Source organism: Anguilla anguilla, chromosome 10 (genome assembly GCF_013347855.1).
Source record: "Anguilla anguilla isolate fAngAng1 chromosome 10, fAngAng1.pri, whole genome shotgun sequence".
In the NCBI taxonomy this organism is placed as follows: Eukaryota; Metazoa; Chordata; class Actinopteri; order Anguilliformes; family Anguillidae; genus Anguilla; species Anguilla anguilla.
Window position 1 is genome coordinate 20,333,748 of NC_049210.1, and position 17,337 is coordinate 20,351,084.

The window sequence follows — 17,337 nt, forward strand, 5'->3', positions numbered from 1 at the left end:
GCAGACCACAGCAGAATTCTCTGTTCAAATCAGTTTATTAAAGATCAGTCCAAGACAGCAGACAGAGTGAATAATTTGGGTACAGGCAGAGGTCGTAACCAAAAAACAGTCAGAGGCAGGCAGATAATCCAGACAGCAGGCAGAGACAAAATCCAGGGACAGGCAGAGATCAAGCACAGGTACAGACAAAGCAGGCTGGCAAACAATCCAAAATCAGTAAGGCAAGACCAAGATCAGAATAATCAGGCAGACGTCATACACACAAAAAACTATCATATAAACCAGGCTAGAACGACACACAGGCGCAATCTAGGACAAACTGACAAACTAAGGTAAGACATGCAGTCTTAAATAGGCAGAGGATAATGAGGGAACAAGGAACATGTGAGTGGGATAAGGGGTAACAGGTGAGGGGCGGAGTCCAGAGCACATGGTGATGAAAACAAAAGCCAACCCACATGTGACAACACACGCTGACAGGTAGGGGGAGAACAAGAACACAAAGTCCATGAGGGAGTACTGACAAATTGTTGCTCAGAATTGAATTTCTCAACTATAGCAGTTCATTACACAGTAAATGAATCTAACCCAGATTCTCTGATTGGAAGGTGAAAATAAAAAAACTATGGCTTTCTGTGAGCTGGATTACAGACCCCTGCTGAAGAGTAGCCTTCCACTAAAAAAGTCTCCACCCACAGTGCTTTTTCTACCACGGGTGGCGATTTTTAGTGTTGTTTTGATATTTTGTATGGGAAAATCACATTTTTAAAAAATCTGATTGCTACTACTTATTTGTGTAGCCTAGGCCCATATGTTAGCACGTGGAATTATATGAATCACTTGGTAATTGCAGGTAAGTCTCGACTTTGATGTCTGCGTACAATGAGCGCAAAGCAAACTTCCACCTTTTCCCATGGGTTTGAAATGTCTTCGTTTTGCTCCAAATTGACTCCGAATATGTAGATAAGGAGGCCACAATCTCATTACCTACAGTGAAGGGTATGCTTTGATTTGTGCTCTAGCTGCAGACGGCTTTTGCTTTCTGAAATGTGAGAATGCAGCGTTATCTTAGGACTCTTGCCTTTTGTCAAAAGGCTACAAGTGTATAACGTAAACCCTGGTTTATTTAACTGTAGCTACTCAGCGAGGAGATGACTCAAATTATTTATAGAATTATTTTTAAATATATAAACTATAGCCTAACTTTACATTAGGTTATACTGGTACCAAGGTTAGCCACCGTCTTTAAACCGTGTTGAATTGGACTTATTGTGAATATTGCTACATAAACTAAAAATGGTAAACTAAGGGTTTCAAGTGACTATCATTTATTTTAACGAGCACTTCCTCCAATTCATTCTTAAGACCCATATTGCAGGAGGGGTTATCCACAGATTCTCAGTGTTGTAGTCAACCTTAATAAGTCTGTTGCGGTCATTGAGCGGAATAACAGCTTGTTTGTTAGACTAGCTACAAACTGAAGCCATGGACAGTGAAAAAGAATGCGAAATGACAAGAACGAAACGAAGAGAACGTCAGGCGGGTAAGATTCGGAATGCTATCTTTACCATTCTGTCCGTAGCATATGCATAGTTTTGAAAAAGATTTCACCTGGACGAAAGACCGAGCGGAGCTAGTGGAAATCCCTTGGCGGTAAAATTGCAGCTAGTATAGGTAGCCCCAATGAAAGTAGCCCATTGAACATCTAGGCACCAGCGTCTATTTGTACAGCTGAATTCCGTTAGTTTCAACTGAAAACTAGCAACTACGTTGGCCGGAAATATCTTATGCAGCAAGTTAACGTTTTTGTCAGCTACACGAACTTACATTATTCTTTTAGCCTACTACTACTAGTCTACATGTATGTTTCCACGATTTCATTGAAAGGTGGCTGTAACTAACGTCAACGAAGATGAGCGATAAGATATTTTAAGCAAAATCACACGTAAACTCCTTATTAAACACCAGTTTTGTGTGTGTATGCTTTTAAATGTCCAATGAATTGGCCTACTCAATGCAGTCCGTTTCTGAACAGTAAGGTAGTGCAGTTCTTTAAATTGAAACGAGTCGTAGGCTGCCCGTTGCATTTAGCGCAGCTAGTCCACGTGTAAATTAGCACTAGTCTACGTGTTATGTTATTTTGGCCGCATGAAACCCTCTCTGTGTGCAGTTAAAACAGATGGGTGTACCCCCGAATTAATAATTTGGCTGGTTGTTTTGGCGGAGGCTGCTGGACAGATCAATTAATTTTTTGCGTAGGCTGTCGCTACATATAGCTGGGAAGATTGATTTGAGTTTCTCAGACGTGGTACTGGTAGGCAAGAGAATATCCAGAATTTTCGTAGTTTTTTCTTCTTTTTTCTCACATTTGGAATTCCCAGTTATATATGTGTAGGATCATCAATATAAATAATAATGTAGCCTAAGTTACGTCGTCACAACACCCGACAGGGGAGAGACTGCAAAAACAATGGCGACTAACCATTAACGTTAGCTGAGCTAATCGTTATCATCTGAGATCACAGTTTTTAAAAACGATACCGAGATAATAAAAGGAATAATTCGTTTTAGATTTTTTTTCGGTATTAGTGTATGTTTTCTATTCTAGATACTTAACGTTACGTGTCTAATGTCCAGCTTGCTTTACAATGGCTGGCGTACGGGCATTCGTGCGTGAAGCAACAAAATACACTTTAAGTAGCTAGCTAGGTTAACTACTACAAGGAGCTCTACAGCGTCGTTGTTTGCATGCTGCACATACGAATTAATTAATTTAATTGCAGGTCTCCTGGCAAGGAATGACCATTGTAAAGCCGACATGTGGCCAGAAACTTAATTGTGTAAAATATCCTTCACCACGCGCACACACATGGGCCGATCGATGCTAGCCTACACAAAATATAATGCATACAAAACAGAACGTGAACTAACACTTTAAGTGTTCAAATCGCATTCAATAATGTCCATATTATGCGTTTAATTTAAATTCCATGTAGGCCATCTTTGTGAATTTGACTTACTCATGCTAACAGGTTATAGTGAACGTTATTGAAAAGTAATAAAATGCACTGTAGAATCAAAATAAATTGTAAGTCATATAGTGAAGAACTCCGGTTTCCTCCCACAGTCAAAAGACATGCAGGTAGGCCGATTGGTGACCCTAAATTGCCCATAGGTATGAGTGCGTGAGTGAATGGTGTGTGTGCGCCATGCGATAGCTTGTAGTGTTGTGTCGTTCGCGAACGAACGAATCTTTTGGGTGAACGAAGTGCACTGAATCACTTCGTGAAGCGATTTGTTCGTGAACGTGAACTGGTCGTTCACTGACTGACTATCGTTCGCAGTTAAGTGATTCGTTCACTGAACGTACTACGCCCGCCCCGAATCGTTCGCGAACGACAATGCACCTGCCCGAATCGTTCGCGAACGACACAACAGTAGCTACTTTTGCCCGAATCGTTCGCAAACGACACAACAGTACAGTAACAGTACAGTACACTTTCCCGCATCGTTCGCGAACGACACAACAATAGTTCGTTCCTCTTGCTGTAGCGAATGAGGAGTCTCTGGTGAGGAAAGTGGGCACGGTATGGAAATATGGATAATAAATGGATAATAATCGAACATCACTGTCATGTATGCTGTTTATTTTCAATGAAATAACAAGCCTTTAAAAAAAAAAAAAAAAACGTCTCAAAGTAGGCTAGCCAAGGCTATATTTTATCGACTACATTTTATGAGAAAACGATAGCCTATATCTACTTAGCCAACGTATATCAGCACTTTCTCTTTCAAGCAGCCGTTAGAACAAGTCACAGTAAAGAAATCAGCATCTAGGGCTAAAACAACACATTTAGGGAAATTTAGTAAAATAAAATTGCCATATCAAACACATTCTTTCAAACTAAATTGTTTAGAATAAAATCGAAACGAAAACAAAATTGTATTAAAAAATAGGGAAAGAAAGCGCTTGGTTCTTTGGCTATTAAATATTCTGTGGGAAAATGTTCTGTCGATAACCTATTTTTTTAAACTGCCTCTCGCCCAATGAATGCTGGGATACCCCCCCCCCCCCCCCCTCCCCTCAAACTTAAAACCATGCATACATTAGTAACTAAAAAGTTAAGGGACATGCTACAGTCTGGTTTGATCACTTTGATTCAAAGTTTTGCTTCATTGGCTTGTAAATTGTCTTGGTAGTTCCAAAGGGCAGGACTAGGGACCATTAAGGCTGCGTTTACACAGTAATTATGCAAGCATTAATCAAACAGTGGCGCTGCTATTATGAGATGAGTCAGAGAACACATTACCAGCTAAACAACACTCCTACTGGCGGGGCTTTAACCAAACCGTTAGGATTCAATGCAGTGCTGAACTGATTGTGCCACCTAATAACACTGGGATAGAGAAAATCTTAGTCTTTAGCCAGATACATTAAATCTTGTTACAAGCTAGGGGCACTAACCCAGTCCAATTGCTTATGAATGGAATGTAAGCTTTCCACAGTAACTTTCCCTGGCTAGCTCAGTCTAAAACAGAGCTACCCTGTTCCTGGATATCTACCAGTCTGTTGGTTTTCATTTAAACTCTAATTTGGCACTTCTGGTTCTACTATTTAGCAGCTCAATGAGATCTATAGCAGTTAAATGAGTTGTGCTTTGTTAGGGTTAGAGGGAAAACTCACAGGATGATAGATCTCCAGGAAAAGGGTTGCGCAGCTGTGGTCTAAAACGTAACATTAACCTTCATCTCCATGAAGGTTGGCTAGCCAGCTATATGATGTTACTAGCTAGGATAGTAAAATATAATAAAGTAGGAAAAAATAATGTCATACCAGGATGAAGCAATGCTGTTACAGCCTGTCATAAGTCTAGTTAATTCTAGGATGTTAGCAGGTATGGGTTTGAGGTTATACCCAGCTAGGAGGTGTGAGAGATGGGTCCGTTATATCTGTGCATGTTGTACCACAGGACTGGAGACGGTAGGCAGTAACATGGGGCTGTGTGGATGGCTTCTGGTCTTATTCTCTATCCTGCTGACTCTGCTCACCCTCCCTGTGTCCATATGGATGTGCATAAAGGTAACCTTTTCATTTTCTTTTTCTTTTTTTTAGTGCCTGTGTATACTGTATGTATATATAGTGAGCTCCATAACATTTGGGACAAAGACATTTTTTCTTGATTTGGCTCTGTACTCCACAATTTAAAATGTATAGGCTAATCAAACAACTCATACATGGTTAAAGTGCAGATTCTCAGCTTTTCTTAAAGGGTATTCTTATACATTTTAGTTACACCATGTAGAAATGACTGCACTTTTTATGTGCAGTCCCTGATTTCAAGGGAATGTGTATAAAAAGTGCCGTAATTTCTACATGGTGAAACTAAAATAATGTTTGGGACAAAATACTTCACTAATCAAATCAACTGTTTGGAGTGTCATTACAAGCGAAGAGAGCGCTGGGGAGCTCAGTAATTACAGAGCCAAGAAGACCTACAGTTGATGACCTAATAATTTGCACCATAATGAAGAAAATACCCCCAAACACTTGCAGATCAGAAACACTCTTCAGGAGGCAAGTGCGGATGTGTCAGTGACTACTGTCTGCAGAAGACTACAAAAACAGAATTGCAGAGGCTTCACTGCAAGATGCAAACCACTAGTTAGCTGCAAAAACAGGATGGCCAGGTTACAGTTTGCTAAGAAGTACCCAAAAGAGCCTGCAGAGTTCTGGAAAAAGGTCATGTGGACAGATGAGACCAAGATCTGTATCAGAGTGATGGCAAGAGCTAAGTATGGAGGCCAAAAGGAATTCCCCAAGATTCAAGACGCCCGCCTCTCGGCTGTGATCATGGTGGGGGTTTTATGGTTTGGGCATGTATGGCTGTACAGATACTGGCTCACTTGTCTTCACTGCTCATGTAACTGCTGATAGTCTTCTCATGTTCAAGCAAATGCCTGCAAACTCATTGGATGGCACTTCATTGTATAACAAGACAGTGATCCCTAACATACTGCTAAAGCAACAAAGCAGTTTTTCCAAAGCCAAAAACTGAAAAATTCTGGACTGGCCATGTCAGTCATCTGATCTGAATCAAATTGAACATTCGAAAAGAAGACCTAAGGCAACTAGTATCTGAAACAAGCAGGACTTGAAAATGGCTGCAGTACATGCCTGGCAGAGCATCACTAGTGAAGACACCTGGTGATATCTATGGGTGACAGACTTCAAGCAATCATTGCATGCAAAAGAAATGTGACAAAGAGCTAAACATGACTACATTCATTTACATAACATTGATATGTCCCAACCATTATTGTGCCCTGAAATGGGGGGACTGTGTATAAAATATGCAGCAATTTTTACTTGGTGAAACCAAAATGTATAAAAAAGCTGTGCTTTTGTGAATTGTGAACCCCTTGTGAATTGTTTGATTACAAATTGAGTACAAAGCCAAATCAAGAAAAAATATGTCACTGCCCCAAACATTATGGAGCTTACTAAATGTGAATGTATATGCATGTGTTTGAATGTGCATATATGTTTACGTTAGTCTCCTTGTCCATGTGCCTTCCTGCAGCTACTTTAATTTTTCTTTTTACTTCTGTTCCAACAGCAGAATTCAGTAACTCTTAAGTTTTCCATATATTATAGAAATCAGTTAAAAGGAAAATTGTTTCTTTTTCTACTTTAATTAATCAGAAAAGTACCCCTAATTTGCAGTGTCTCCCATGCACAATGCTGCGGTCAAAAAAAATGTTTGGGTTCTATTTTTGAAAGTTAAGAGTAAATTTTTACTTTCACTCTCTCACTTTGCTACAGTTTGTATTGTTACTTTGATGTTACTTTGATGCTAACAGTGTGTTTTGTTCCTGTTTCTTCTCACCTGGTTCTGGTCCCGGTCTGTATTTTGCTGTGCAGATCGTGAAGGAGTATGAGCGAGCCATCATCTTTCGTCTGGGACGTATTCTGCGCGGGGGGGCCAAAGGACCAGGTGCCAAACTCCACCTCCTAGCTTTCTGTGCCCTTTGCTCTGTTCTCAGTTTGTGATCTGGGGTTGAGTGAGTGTGCCACCACAGAAGAAGATAGTCATGACCGCTGATTTTTAGCTAGCGGAAAAGAGCGACCACAAAATTCTGTAGCAGTAGCTGGAAATATTGTGTGGTTCAAGTGCGGTTTTCACTGTGACTGCTAAAAGTGTGTTTCTGTTTATGAAAGTCAAATGCAAAGTGAAAAACGTACCATTTATAAAATGCTCGCTCGGGCCGTCTGGGTAGTGTAGAGGTAAAAGCACTCGCCTACCACCGCAGAGACGTGGGTTCAATCCCCGGAAGCGGTACTTCCCGGCTTTGTCAGACATTCCTACGAAGACAGTTGGCAGTGTTTGCGGGTGGGAAGCGGGTGAGGGTATGAGTCCTGATCGCATTAGTGACTCCCTGTTCAGCAGGGAGGGGATCTAGGGGAGATAGCGTGAACCTCCGCACGCGTTACGCTCTCCCAGTGAAACTCCTCGCTGTCAGGTGAAAAGAAACGGCTGGTGACTCACATGTATCGGAGGAGGCGTGTGGTAGTCTACACCCTCCCCAAAACAACTGAAGGATAGCGCATCGACCAGGACCGTGATACACACGGGGAATTGATATAATGAAAAAATGGGAGAGAAATGGCAAAAAAAAAAAAAAAAAAAAAAAAAAAAAAAAAACGCTCGCTCAAATACTTTCTAAAATGTTTGGTAGATGAATTTTTGGTCAAATGGTTTTCGTGCAAGAGCGACTGCTTGATTGTGGCAGGATGTGAAATAGTGCTCCTGTATTGGTTCCCCCAATATCTCCACTTTAAGGTAATTACACTTGCTTTTTTAAATAAAATCAATTATTTTCCTCTTTTTAATCCCAATTTGGAATGCACAATTGTGTGTGCCTGTGTCTTCCAGCTTACCTGTCCAATTTACAAATTGCAGCTGTATTCTCCCAACAAAAGTCGCTACCAAAAGTGTCAATGATGTTGTTAGCCCCAAGGAGTGATCAGCCTGCCAAAATCTCTCCAAGGAAGTCACAAAAGAGCTCAGAAGAATATCCGAAGAACTGCAGGCCTCTCTAGCCTCAGTTACAGTCCGTGTTCATGAAAGTGACTAGGCAAAAATGGGATTCATGGTGCAAGACAGAAACCACTGCTAACCAAAAGAAGCATCAGTGCTTTTGCAAAATACATTTGCAAAAAAAGCACCTGAATGATCCCCAAGCCTTTTGCGATAATGTGCTATGGACAGATGAGTGAAACCTTGCTGGAACCTTTTGAATGACAGGGGTCCCTTTATGTCTGGTGCAAAGCAAATACAGCATTTCACAGTAAGGACATCATACCAACAATCAAACATGGTGGTGGTAGTGTGATGGTGCGGGGATGCTTTGCTGCCTCGGGACCTGGACGACTTGCCATTATTGAAGGAATCATGAATTCTGCTCTGTACTAAAAACTTCTTAAAGAGAATGTCCAGTCATCTGTCCGTGAGCTGAAGCTGAAGCGAAATTGGGTTGAGCAAAAAGACCCAAACACGAAAGTCCACATGTGAATGGCTGAAAAGAAACAAAATTAAAACTAAGGAGTGGCCTAGTCCAAGTCCTGACTTGACTACAATAGAGATGCGGGACCTGAAACGAGCAGTTCATGCTCAAAATCTATCAATTCCTTTGAATATATATAAACTGTATCACCATTCCTGTAAATGAATCCATGAAGAGGGTGGGTATTTGCAGCCTGGCTAGTGCCTATCCAAATAAAATCAGTCCTAAAGTTCACAAACAGTGCTTGCATATTAGTAGCAGAATGAATGGAAAATGTTGATTTTAACTCTTAAGTAACTCTTAAGTTTCTTTTTTAGTTGTGATCTTGTTATGGTTAAAAAGCGAAACAAAATAAAAAAGGATAAAGTCTCAACCCCAGTGCAGAACCCGTGCTCAGCCCTCCTCTCCCTTTGGGTTTACACAAATTTGACTCTAATAATACAGCAGTGGACTTTCCTCTCCCCCAAACACCCACACCCGCAACCCCTGTGCCAACTGGCAGTCTTCATCTATTTAAATCCTGAACTATGTAAAATATTTTCCCTGTTAGAGCAAGAGTAGGCCAGGCATTTTCAGAGTGAGCTCACAATGACACTCGACCTCAGAGTAAGCAGGCCAAATGCTTAAACTGTAAATAGAAATGAAAAATAAAGTTTGCTTTTGTTCATTAGAATGTGGATTGGGAAACTTGCTCTCACAGTGGAGCAGTGGCTGTTGTTTGACATGGAAGCCACTAGAGTACACAGTGCATCTTTATTAGGTTATCACAATGTTCTGATAATGGATAGAGTGCATTTCTCTTATAACTCATATGTTCCTAGATTACCATTTTAGAAGCTGCTCTTCCTAGACATCTTGTGAGATGTATGCTGTAATTACACCGTTCATTGGAAAAATGTAGGTGTGCAATGCCCAACTAATGGCAATAGTGAAGGGCCATTCTAAAGTTCTGCTTTTTACCACCCCTCTGCCCTAAATGATAACTTCATTATTTCTTAGCTCATGGTAGAAATTAATCTTTCTACGATGGTATGAGGGATTAAGGGTTAATTTAAGGGTTAATTTGGAACACAGTCATGGGAACAGGAAGAGTGCTCTCCTGACCCCAGTGGAGATTATACAAGGTCAGCATTTTCTCTATTTATAAACGCAGGACCCAAGAGATCAGGACTGCACAGAAAGAGCTTGTTCATGCTTTGCTAGTTCCTTTGGGCTACCTATCAAAATTGTATGAGGTGTAAGTTTGGATATTGCATACTGGTACTGGTACTAGGACACACTGGAGTTGGCCATGGACCAGTCACAGCCAATTAGACAAAGGAGCCTTTCCAGATTTCTAATATCAGTAAGCTTTATTGTGGCCCTGTTGTTTCAAGGGATAACTTGTTTTTTTTTTTTGTCTTTTTTTACTTTAATTATTTTCACAATGCTGATTGGTAATGATAATAATTTTGTTGTGTCTTTATTTGTGGAGCTTTGGTCACCCTGAGAACTACTCCACTCTGCTTTGCAATGGTCCTTTTATTAAAATAAGTGTGAACCAACAAAATTACAATAGCGTTTCACAATGCAAGTGTGTGTGTGCGTGCATGTGTTTTGCCTGCATAGCAGTTATTACTGTGGAAGTGCGTCTTGGTCTGACTAACGGTGTGTGTGTGTGTATGTGCGCGCTTTCCTGTGCTGCAGGTCTGTTCTTCATTTTGCCCTGTACTGACAGCTTCATCAATGTGGATATGCGCACCATCACCTTTGACATCCCTCCCCAGGAGGTGAGATGGGGTGGGGTCAGGGCTGTGCTGGGGATTAGGTGGTTGGAACATAACACAGTTCAGAAGCATAACACCGCTTGCAAGCCTGCAGCTGTGATCCACTGGTCAGTAGTCGGCTGGACTCTCACCTTTGAAACATATCCCTGAATTAGACTCTGTAAATCAGTCTTTCCCAGGGATCTGCCAATCAATAATTTCTTCAGTAACAAAACAAGCTGTTTATGCAGATATGAACTCCATTTGAGCTCTGTATGGTGCCCCTAAAAAAGTTACCAAAATAACAATTACTGTAAAAATAATAATAATAATATGAGAAGATGATTCCTATAATAGTAAACTAGTAATTGTCCGTGCTTCTATAACCTTTTTTTTTTGTGGCTGCTCCCTCCTCAGGTTTTGACCAAAGACTCTGTGACAGTGAGTGTGGACGGGGTGGTGTACTACCATGTGCAGAATGCCACCCTGGCAGTAGCCAACATCACCAACGCCGACGCAGCCACCCGCCTCCTGGCTCAGACCACCCTGCGAAACGTGCTGGGCACCAAGAACCTGTCGGAGATCCTGTCTGACCGCGAGGAGATCGCTCACAGCATGCATGTACTGGGCCCGATGAATATGTTCTGAACCCCTGTTATATTTGCGGTGTGGCTCAGGCACGACGTCTGAGTGCTTAGGCGGAGATGTGCCTGACGTTTCTGATGCTTATGTAACAGAGTAGTTCCCAAACTCGGTACTGGGGCACTCCTGTGGGTGCTGCTTTTTGTTTAAACCACATTTGCAATCCCAAAATTCTTCATTTTTGTTAATTGGGGTACTTTTCATGTTTAGAGGGATTATTTACCCTCTTGAGCCACATTCCAGAAATAGCTGTGAATGTCATGAATAATAAAATTCTCATGTTCTTATTGAGCTGGGGGCTTATTGGGCCCCCAGAACCGAGTTTGAGAATCACTGGTGTAACATACGCCTAAGACTTTTATTAGAAACAGTTATTTATTTTATATGACTCACTAGTTTGCACTGATCAATACTCATTCAGTATAAGTACTAAATGTTGTTATTATTATTATTATTATTATTACTATTATTATTATTGTTATTATTACTATTTATAATAATAATAATAATCAGAGAAAAATCAGAAAATTTTGGTTAGTGTCACAGAGCGGTAACAGCAAAGTTGTTGGAAAATACTGAATACTGGAAGAAACAGCAGAAATCAGGGCGTGTTTTGAAAATGTATATTTCAATGTAATAATTTATTGAATTTGTTAATAGATCTCATGCACAGTATTGGGACTGAAACTGAACTGAACAACTGAAATAACAGGCACAATTGTAGCAACAGTAACAAGTAACGTGTGAAAAATAAGCAGGCAGTTCTCACTAGGAACAAATCCATGTAAAATGCTTTAATAGGCTGGTGCACTGAATCATTTTGGTCTCACAGAAAGAAAGAGCATGTTATCTTGCCTTTTAATTCAACTGAACATTGTTAGAAAGAGAGTGTGCTAAAATTACATTACTAAAATAATATAATATTAATTAAAATAATAGGGTTACCCTTTTTTATTTTAAGTTTATTTAATGTTGTGAGGATTCACTCTTTGGCAGAGTGCCTGTTGTCACTGACAGCATTAACATTACAGGGAAGGAGCTATCAGCATCAACACTATTGACAGGGACTGTCAAACATGTCATTGCAGCAACTGACAAGGTCGGGAATCTTGATCCCAGTGCATTCCAGAATCAGTATACATTGTCTCACTTTGTTTCTCCCTGCATTTGGCAGCATGGTTAAATTGTTTAGGCCTATACTACGTAGGCTGAGTTAAGGTTGACAGTTACTGTCCAAAACTGCCAGAAAATCATGGAGAGCACTAAAAATGGGGAGATGTCACACAGCCAAAATAAATGTCAAAGATCACAAAATCTGTGAAATACGTAAGTTCCATGACAAATGCCCAGCCATAATAATAATAATAATAATCATCATCATCATAGATTTATATAGAGCCTTTCACGTTCGCAAAGTGCCTTACAGTGAAGCGAAAACTCACCGCAGCCACCAATAATGTGTAGAACCCATCGGGTGATGCACAGGAACCATTTTGCACCAGAGGGTTCACCCCATATTGGGAGGGAATTAAGTCAGTAAAACTGGGTATTTTTGGAGGCCAGATTGATTTTGTGTGAAGAACAGTGTGCGGCCCTACTCACGTGAAATGGAAAATTTGGTGGTGATTAAATACATGTGGAGGAGCTGTGTAAACACTCCTCCCCCATCATTTTGTGCCTCTCAAACATTTTCTGTTCACTAAGCCAAAATCTCCTTTAGACAGAGGAGTTTATATGCTAGCGGATCAGCTTGGGGTTCTCATGACCTGACAACAGTAAAGGCAGGGGGTATCTAGGCTTTAGAAGCTTTCAGTTTCTGAAAGTTGCTGTTTGCTCAGTATTTGCCCTTTTGAGGAGGAGACGTAATGATCGCCCCTGTGTTTTTCCACAGTCTACGCTGGATGACGCCACCGACGACTGGGGAATCAAGGTGGAGCGGGTGGAGCTCAAGGATGTGAAGCTTCCGTTGCAGCTCCAGAGGGCCATGGCGGCTGAGGCGGAGGCTGCTCGCGAAGCCCGGGCCAAGGTGCTGACCCGCGGGCGGGCCGCAATCTGACACCCCCACGCCACACAGACAGACAGACAGGCAGACAGAGACAGACAGACAGATGAATGTATAGATACTTCATTGATCTCCCGGGGGAAATTGGGTTGTCTTACAGCAACACAAACAATGGACATCAAAGTCAATGCTAGGTGGAATAACTAAATACACAAGTCCAACACAACCCATCATTAAAACAATCAGCTGTAGGTTGATCAATCAGCAGTACAGTCAGTAGGCTTTCCCTTGGGTTATTAAAAGTGTGAATTGCAGCAGGTACGAGAACACTGGAACAACCACTAAAAGGACACGTTGCACGTCAGGACCGGGTGGAGAGGATGCAGGGTAGACTGCTCTGCCTAACGTCCCTGGTCTTCTTCTCTGACTCCTCTACTGATCTGCTGTGGCTTTGGTGTAGAGCAGGTGGGAGATGTTTAGATAAAGGCCCGGGGAGCCTGTAGCACAAACATTTGTCAAGGATGGGCATGCAGTAGGTGGGAGCAGAGCAGGTTCATTTCTTTGGGACTGGGTGCAGAAAGACTGAATGTCTTGGTGGTAGTGGGGGAAATTTAAATTCCCAGGCAAGGCATTCACATGGTACCCTTGAGTAGAGGACAATTGTTGTTTAAAAAAGCAAAAAAAAAGAAGAAAACATGGATCGTCTAAAGCCATGCACTACATGAAACATAAAAATGGACAGACAGCAGGAGGTTGTGGTTCTGGCCGTGGAGGTCCAGAAATAACCTCATGTAACAACAGTGGGGATTTCTTGGTCAGCGCTCTGAGACTCAGGAAGCTGTCATGGGCTCGTCAAGGTTACCACACCTCTTACGCTAATAGGTTTAGCCACGCTAATACTCTGTAGTTCTCAGTCCTCTAGCTGGTTCCGATTTAAGGGTTAAGCAGAAAGACCACAGTAAACAAGCAGCGCTCACTCCCAAGAGTGAAATTAACCAGATCATCTGCGTTGCCTGGCAACGGTTCAGCAAGCAGCAGGAAATTGTTTTCTTCAATACCAGGATGCAGCAACAGACCACCAACCACTTTAAATCTCCATCCATCATGAATGACGCTGGCAAGCCTGAAAGAAACAAGATGTATAACCAGATAGAGATGATACTGATTTGTACAAACAGCACAGACTGTACAGACTTGGCTGATGGTACAGACAACACAGATAGGGCACATTTATGGCAGTATTAAGGCTGGCCTTTCACTGTAAAAATAAGAAATTCAGACTCCAGACCAGTGAGGTCCTTGTTGGTTCTGCTTCAAATCTATTTCTGCCCCAGAGCTAATCCAGTGCCACTGATTACTCACTCTCTCTCTTTCTTTCTCCCCCCTCCCCTTCTTGTTTTCTCTCATCCTCTTTGTGCTCTTCCTCTCTCTCCTTTACTGTACTGCTATATTCTGTGGTTTCTCTGATGGCTCACTGTACCCACCCCTGGCGGCGCCCCCTGCAGGTGATTGCAGCAGAGGGGGAGATGAACGCCTCGCGGGCACTGAAGGAGGCCGCCATGGTGATCGCGGAGGCGCCCTCCGCCCTGCAGCTGCGCTACCTGCAGACCCTCAACACCATCGCAGCGGAGAAGAACTCCACCATCGTCTTCCCTCTGCCCATCGACATGATGCAGGGCTTCCTTAAGCGCTAAGACCCCACCCAGGAGGCTCCACCCACTTACCCCACCTAGCATTAGCATTGTGTTTCCAAAAAGAGGTGGGCTTGGCTGAGTCTTGTCAGTTTGCGCTTTCTCTTTTCATGAAAGGAAATTGTATTTATGACTGTTCAAGTCTTTTGCTGCCCAGCTAATCTTTACAGTGGTTTCGGAAATGGTGTTAAGTCAGCGCTACGTTAACAGGGCTTTTGTTGAACGCTGTGAGTTCTCGCTAGTCTGTGATCTTCAGAGAGACAGTTAGGCAGTGGGTATCAGCATGCAGTTTCACAGTCTCTTGCATTTAGCGATTGAAAAAGGTCAATGATGAAACTGAAAATAATTAAGTACTCACCATTTGTAAAAATGTTTTAAACTCCAATGTTTTATACACCAGTACACATGTACAACATTCATATTTCATATTGCTCATAACCTCAGGATGAAATGCCCTTAAACTCGATTGAATATATGTATCATGTACATTTTAGTAAGATTGAAAGGAATGTCTTGTTTTTATTTTGGGAGATAAAATGCCAAAGTCTAACTGTGTTTCAGAAGGTATCTGAAGATATATTTACTTTACTCTCCGGTCCTTGCTACTCCTGCACTACTACTACTTAAGGTGTTAGTAATAGTGCCATTGGGAGTTTTTCAAAGGCTACTTCTTTTGACCTGTATTTCTGTTCTCTAACACTAAACGCCCCTTGCTAAGACTTGCTGAAGCCACTTCCTAAATGATCAACAAATTTTCATACGTAAAACATTCAGCTACCACAAAGGTGTCCAGTCTTATCCAAGGAGGTAGATTGGGGAGCAAGGCTAACCTATAGAACTTGCATGAATGGTCAATCCTTCATTCGTACGAACCAATAAAAACACATTGTTCTCCACAGCTAAGCTCAATGATTGATTGAAATCAATGAGCATATTAATGATGCACATTTTTCATTTTGCGAATCCTCATTCTCCCAATGCAAAAAGAAGGGCAGGTTTAGATTCAGTCTTTCACTTTAGCTTAGCACTGCGACACCCAATACCTGAAATAGTGATGGTCTTCAATCAGACCATCGCTGTTGAGTTGTGTGGTTCAGTTCTGGGATAGAACAAAAAGCTCTGCCCATGTCAGTCCTTGGTGGATGAGGATGGGCACCCGTGGTTTTCACCAGAAAGCTTTTCTGTTTGTTCTTAATTGTATTTTTGCTCTTGGTCTTTCGATCGCTTACCGTTGATTACTGTAATTCGAGCTTTTAAACTGAAACCTTGAGGATAAGACTGAAATTCAGAATAAGTGTTTTCTATGTGAGTAGTTCTCAAACTTGGTCCTGGGGACCCCTGTATATGCTGGGATTTTTTAATTAGATTCATTTTTGAAGGATTATTTACCTTCTTAAGCTACATTGTCAGAAATAGCTGGATGAGGACTAACAGGTCAATATTCGCATTTTGCAATTAGCAAATAATTAATAATAGAAAGATAAAACATTTTGAACTGATCAAATTAAAGACTGATGTGACTCAATAAGCTCCTAATTGGTGAAACTGGACACCTGGCCATTAAAACTAACCGGTAGATAACGAAGAGTTCAAAGACAACTGAAATAACGAGTTAAACCTGCATTGCGTTAAAGAATTCAAGGAAAAAATTATGAAAGAATTTGAACACATGTTCAGTAGCCTTAACTGAGCTTCAGATTGGCTGTAACAAAAAAAAAAAAACATTTACACAAGGGTCCGCAGGACTGAGTTTTCTCTGAGGGAGAGAGCCAGTATTCTAGGTTACAAATATAGGAATGCTCTCAAACCTTTTTGCATTTCTTGATGATTGTTACATTTGCGGATTCATATTTCATATTTATTGTCGTGTTTTAGCAGCAACGCATAGCCATATAACTCTTATTTGACGTTTATTGATGCACTTATTAATGTGGTTTCCTTTTTGTCTATATATGTGTGTGTGTGTATGTCTGTATGTATGCACGTACATAATCATACATTTTAATATGTGCACCCTAGATTCCTTTCTACGATTGCTGTAGGATTTCTGTTATTTTGAATGTGCCTTCTATTTTTTTTGAATAATCTGAATTCAGGTGTTGCTGGGCTATGGTTCCCAGATTTGTAAACCAAAAACCCACCGAATGAGCAAATAAATGTTTTAATTAAAACGTAGCCTGACACGTATTCAAATATGGAGTCTAAACATTGACATGAAATACCAGATGAGATGAGTACAATAACTAGCACAGCACACAGTTCAGCATTTAATCATTTGACTGCTATTGTTGTGAAGTATGTTTATATAGCAAGTTGATGTGCACTTCCCCCTTCCAACCAACCTGTTGGGTCCTGGCTCTCTCACTGTCTCTGGAGCAGAGAAAAGTAAATGCCAAAGTGAGAGAAACCACAAGTCTAGCTGCTTAGCTGGAATGAAGGACAGTAGATAGCTTGAGGATGAATGGGCTAGATCTGTCAATTCAGGATTTGTCTGCAGCTATCCACGCAAAAGCCATTTTTTCTAAAAAGTGGTTGGAACTATTGTTTTTCTTCAAAATTATTTGGGATGGTAATGTCCATTCCTCCTACTTCGTATTACTACTTTGTAAGGGCACCTGTTGCCCCACTAATAAATGTAAAATCACTTTCCTTTCAGAATTGTCACCTGGTTTTTTAAGACTGTTTGTAATGT

At 41.2% G+C, this 17,337-nt stretch overlaps 1 protein-coding gene across 3 annotated transcripts; it reads left to right on the forward strand.

The window, feature by feature from the left end:
• Positions 1-516: 516 nt before the first annotated feature.
• Positions 517-17,303, forward strand: LOC118206551 (erythrocyte band 7 integral membrane protein-like). Of its 3 annotated transcripts, none has more exons than XM_035379357.1 (7): positions 517-853; positions 4,971-5,080; positions 6,923-6,995; positions 10,252-10,334; positions 10,728-10,931; positions 12,844-12,978; positions 14,460-17,303. In XM_035379357.1, the coding sequence occupies exons 1-7, from the start codon at positions 832-834 to the stop codon at positions 14,646-14,648; spliced, it is 816 nt and encodes a 271-aa protein (XP_035235248.1). In that variant the 5' UTR covers positions 517-831; the 3' UTR covers positions 14,649-17,303. The 3 variants fall into 3 exon arrangements, 2 of the variants coding, with proteins under 2 accessions (XP_035235248.1, XP_035235246.1); XR_004761207.1 differs by lacking the exon at positions 517-853 and adding an exon at positions 1,035-1,543 and having other exon boundaries at positions 10,728-10,927; positions 14,460-14,596; XM_035379355.1 differs by lacking the exon at positions 517-853 and adding an exon at positions 1,041-1,543.
• Positions 17,304-17,337: the final 34 nt, after the last annotated feature.

Coding starts and splice junctions, on each gene's coding strand:
- LOC118206551 (XM_035379355.1), top strand. CDS start 1,486: ATGGACAGTGAAAAAGAATGCGAAATGACAAGAACGAAACGAAGAGAA. Junction 5,081..6,922: donor CCATATGGATGTGCATAAAG/GTAACCTTTTCA, acceptor TTTGCTGTGCAG/ATCGTGAAGGAGTATGAGCG. Junction 10,335..10,727: donor TTGACATCCCTCCCCAGGAG/GTGAGATGGGGT, acceptor CTCCCTCCTCAG/GTTTTGACCAAAGACTCTGT.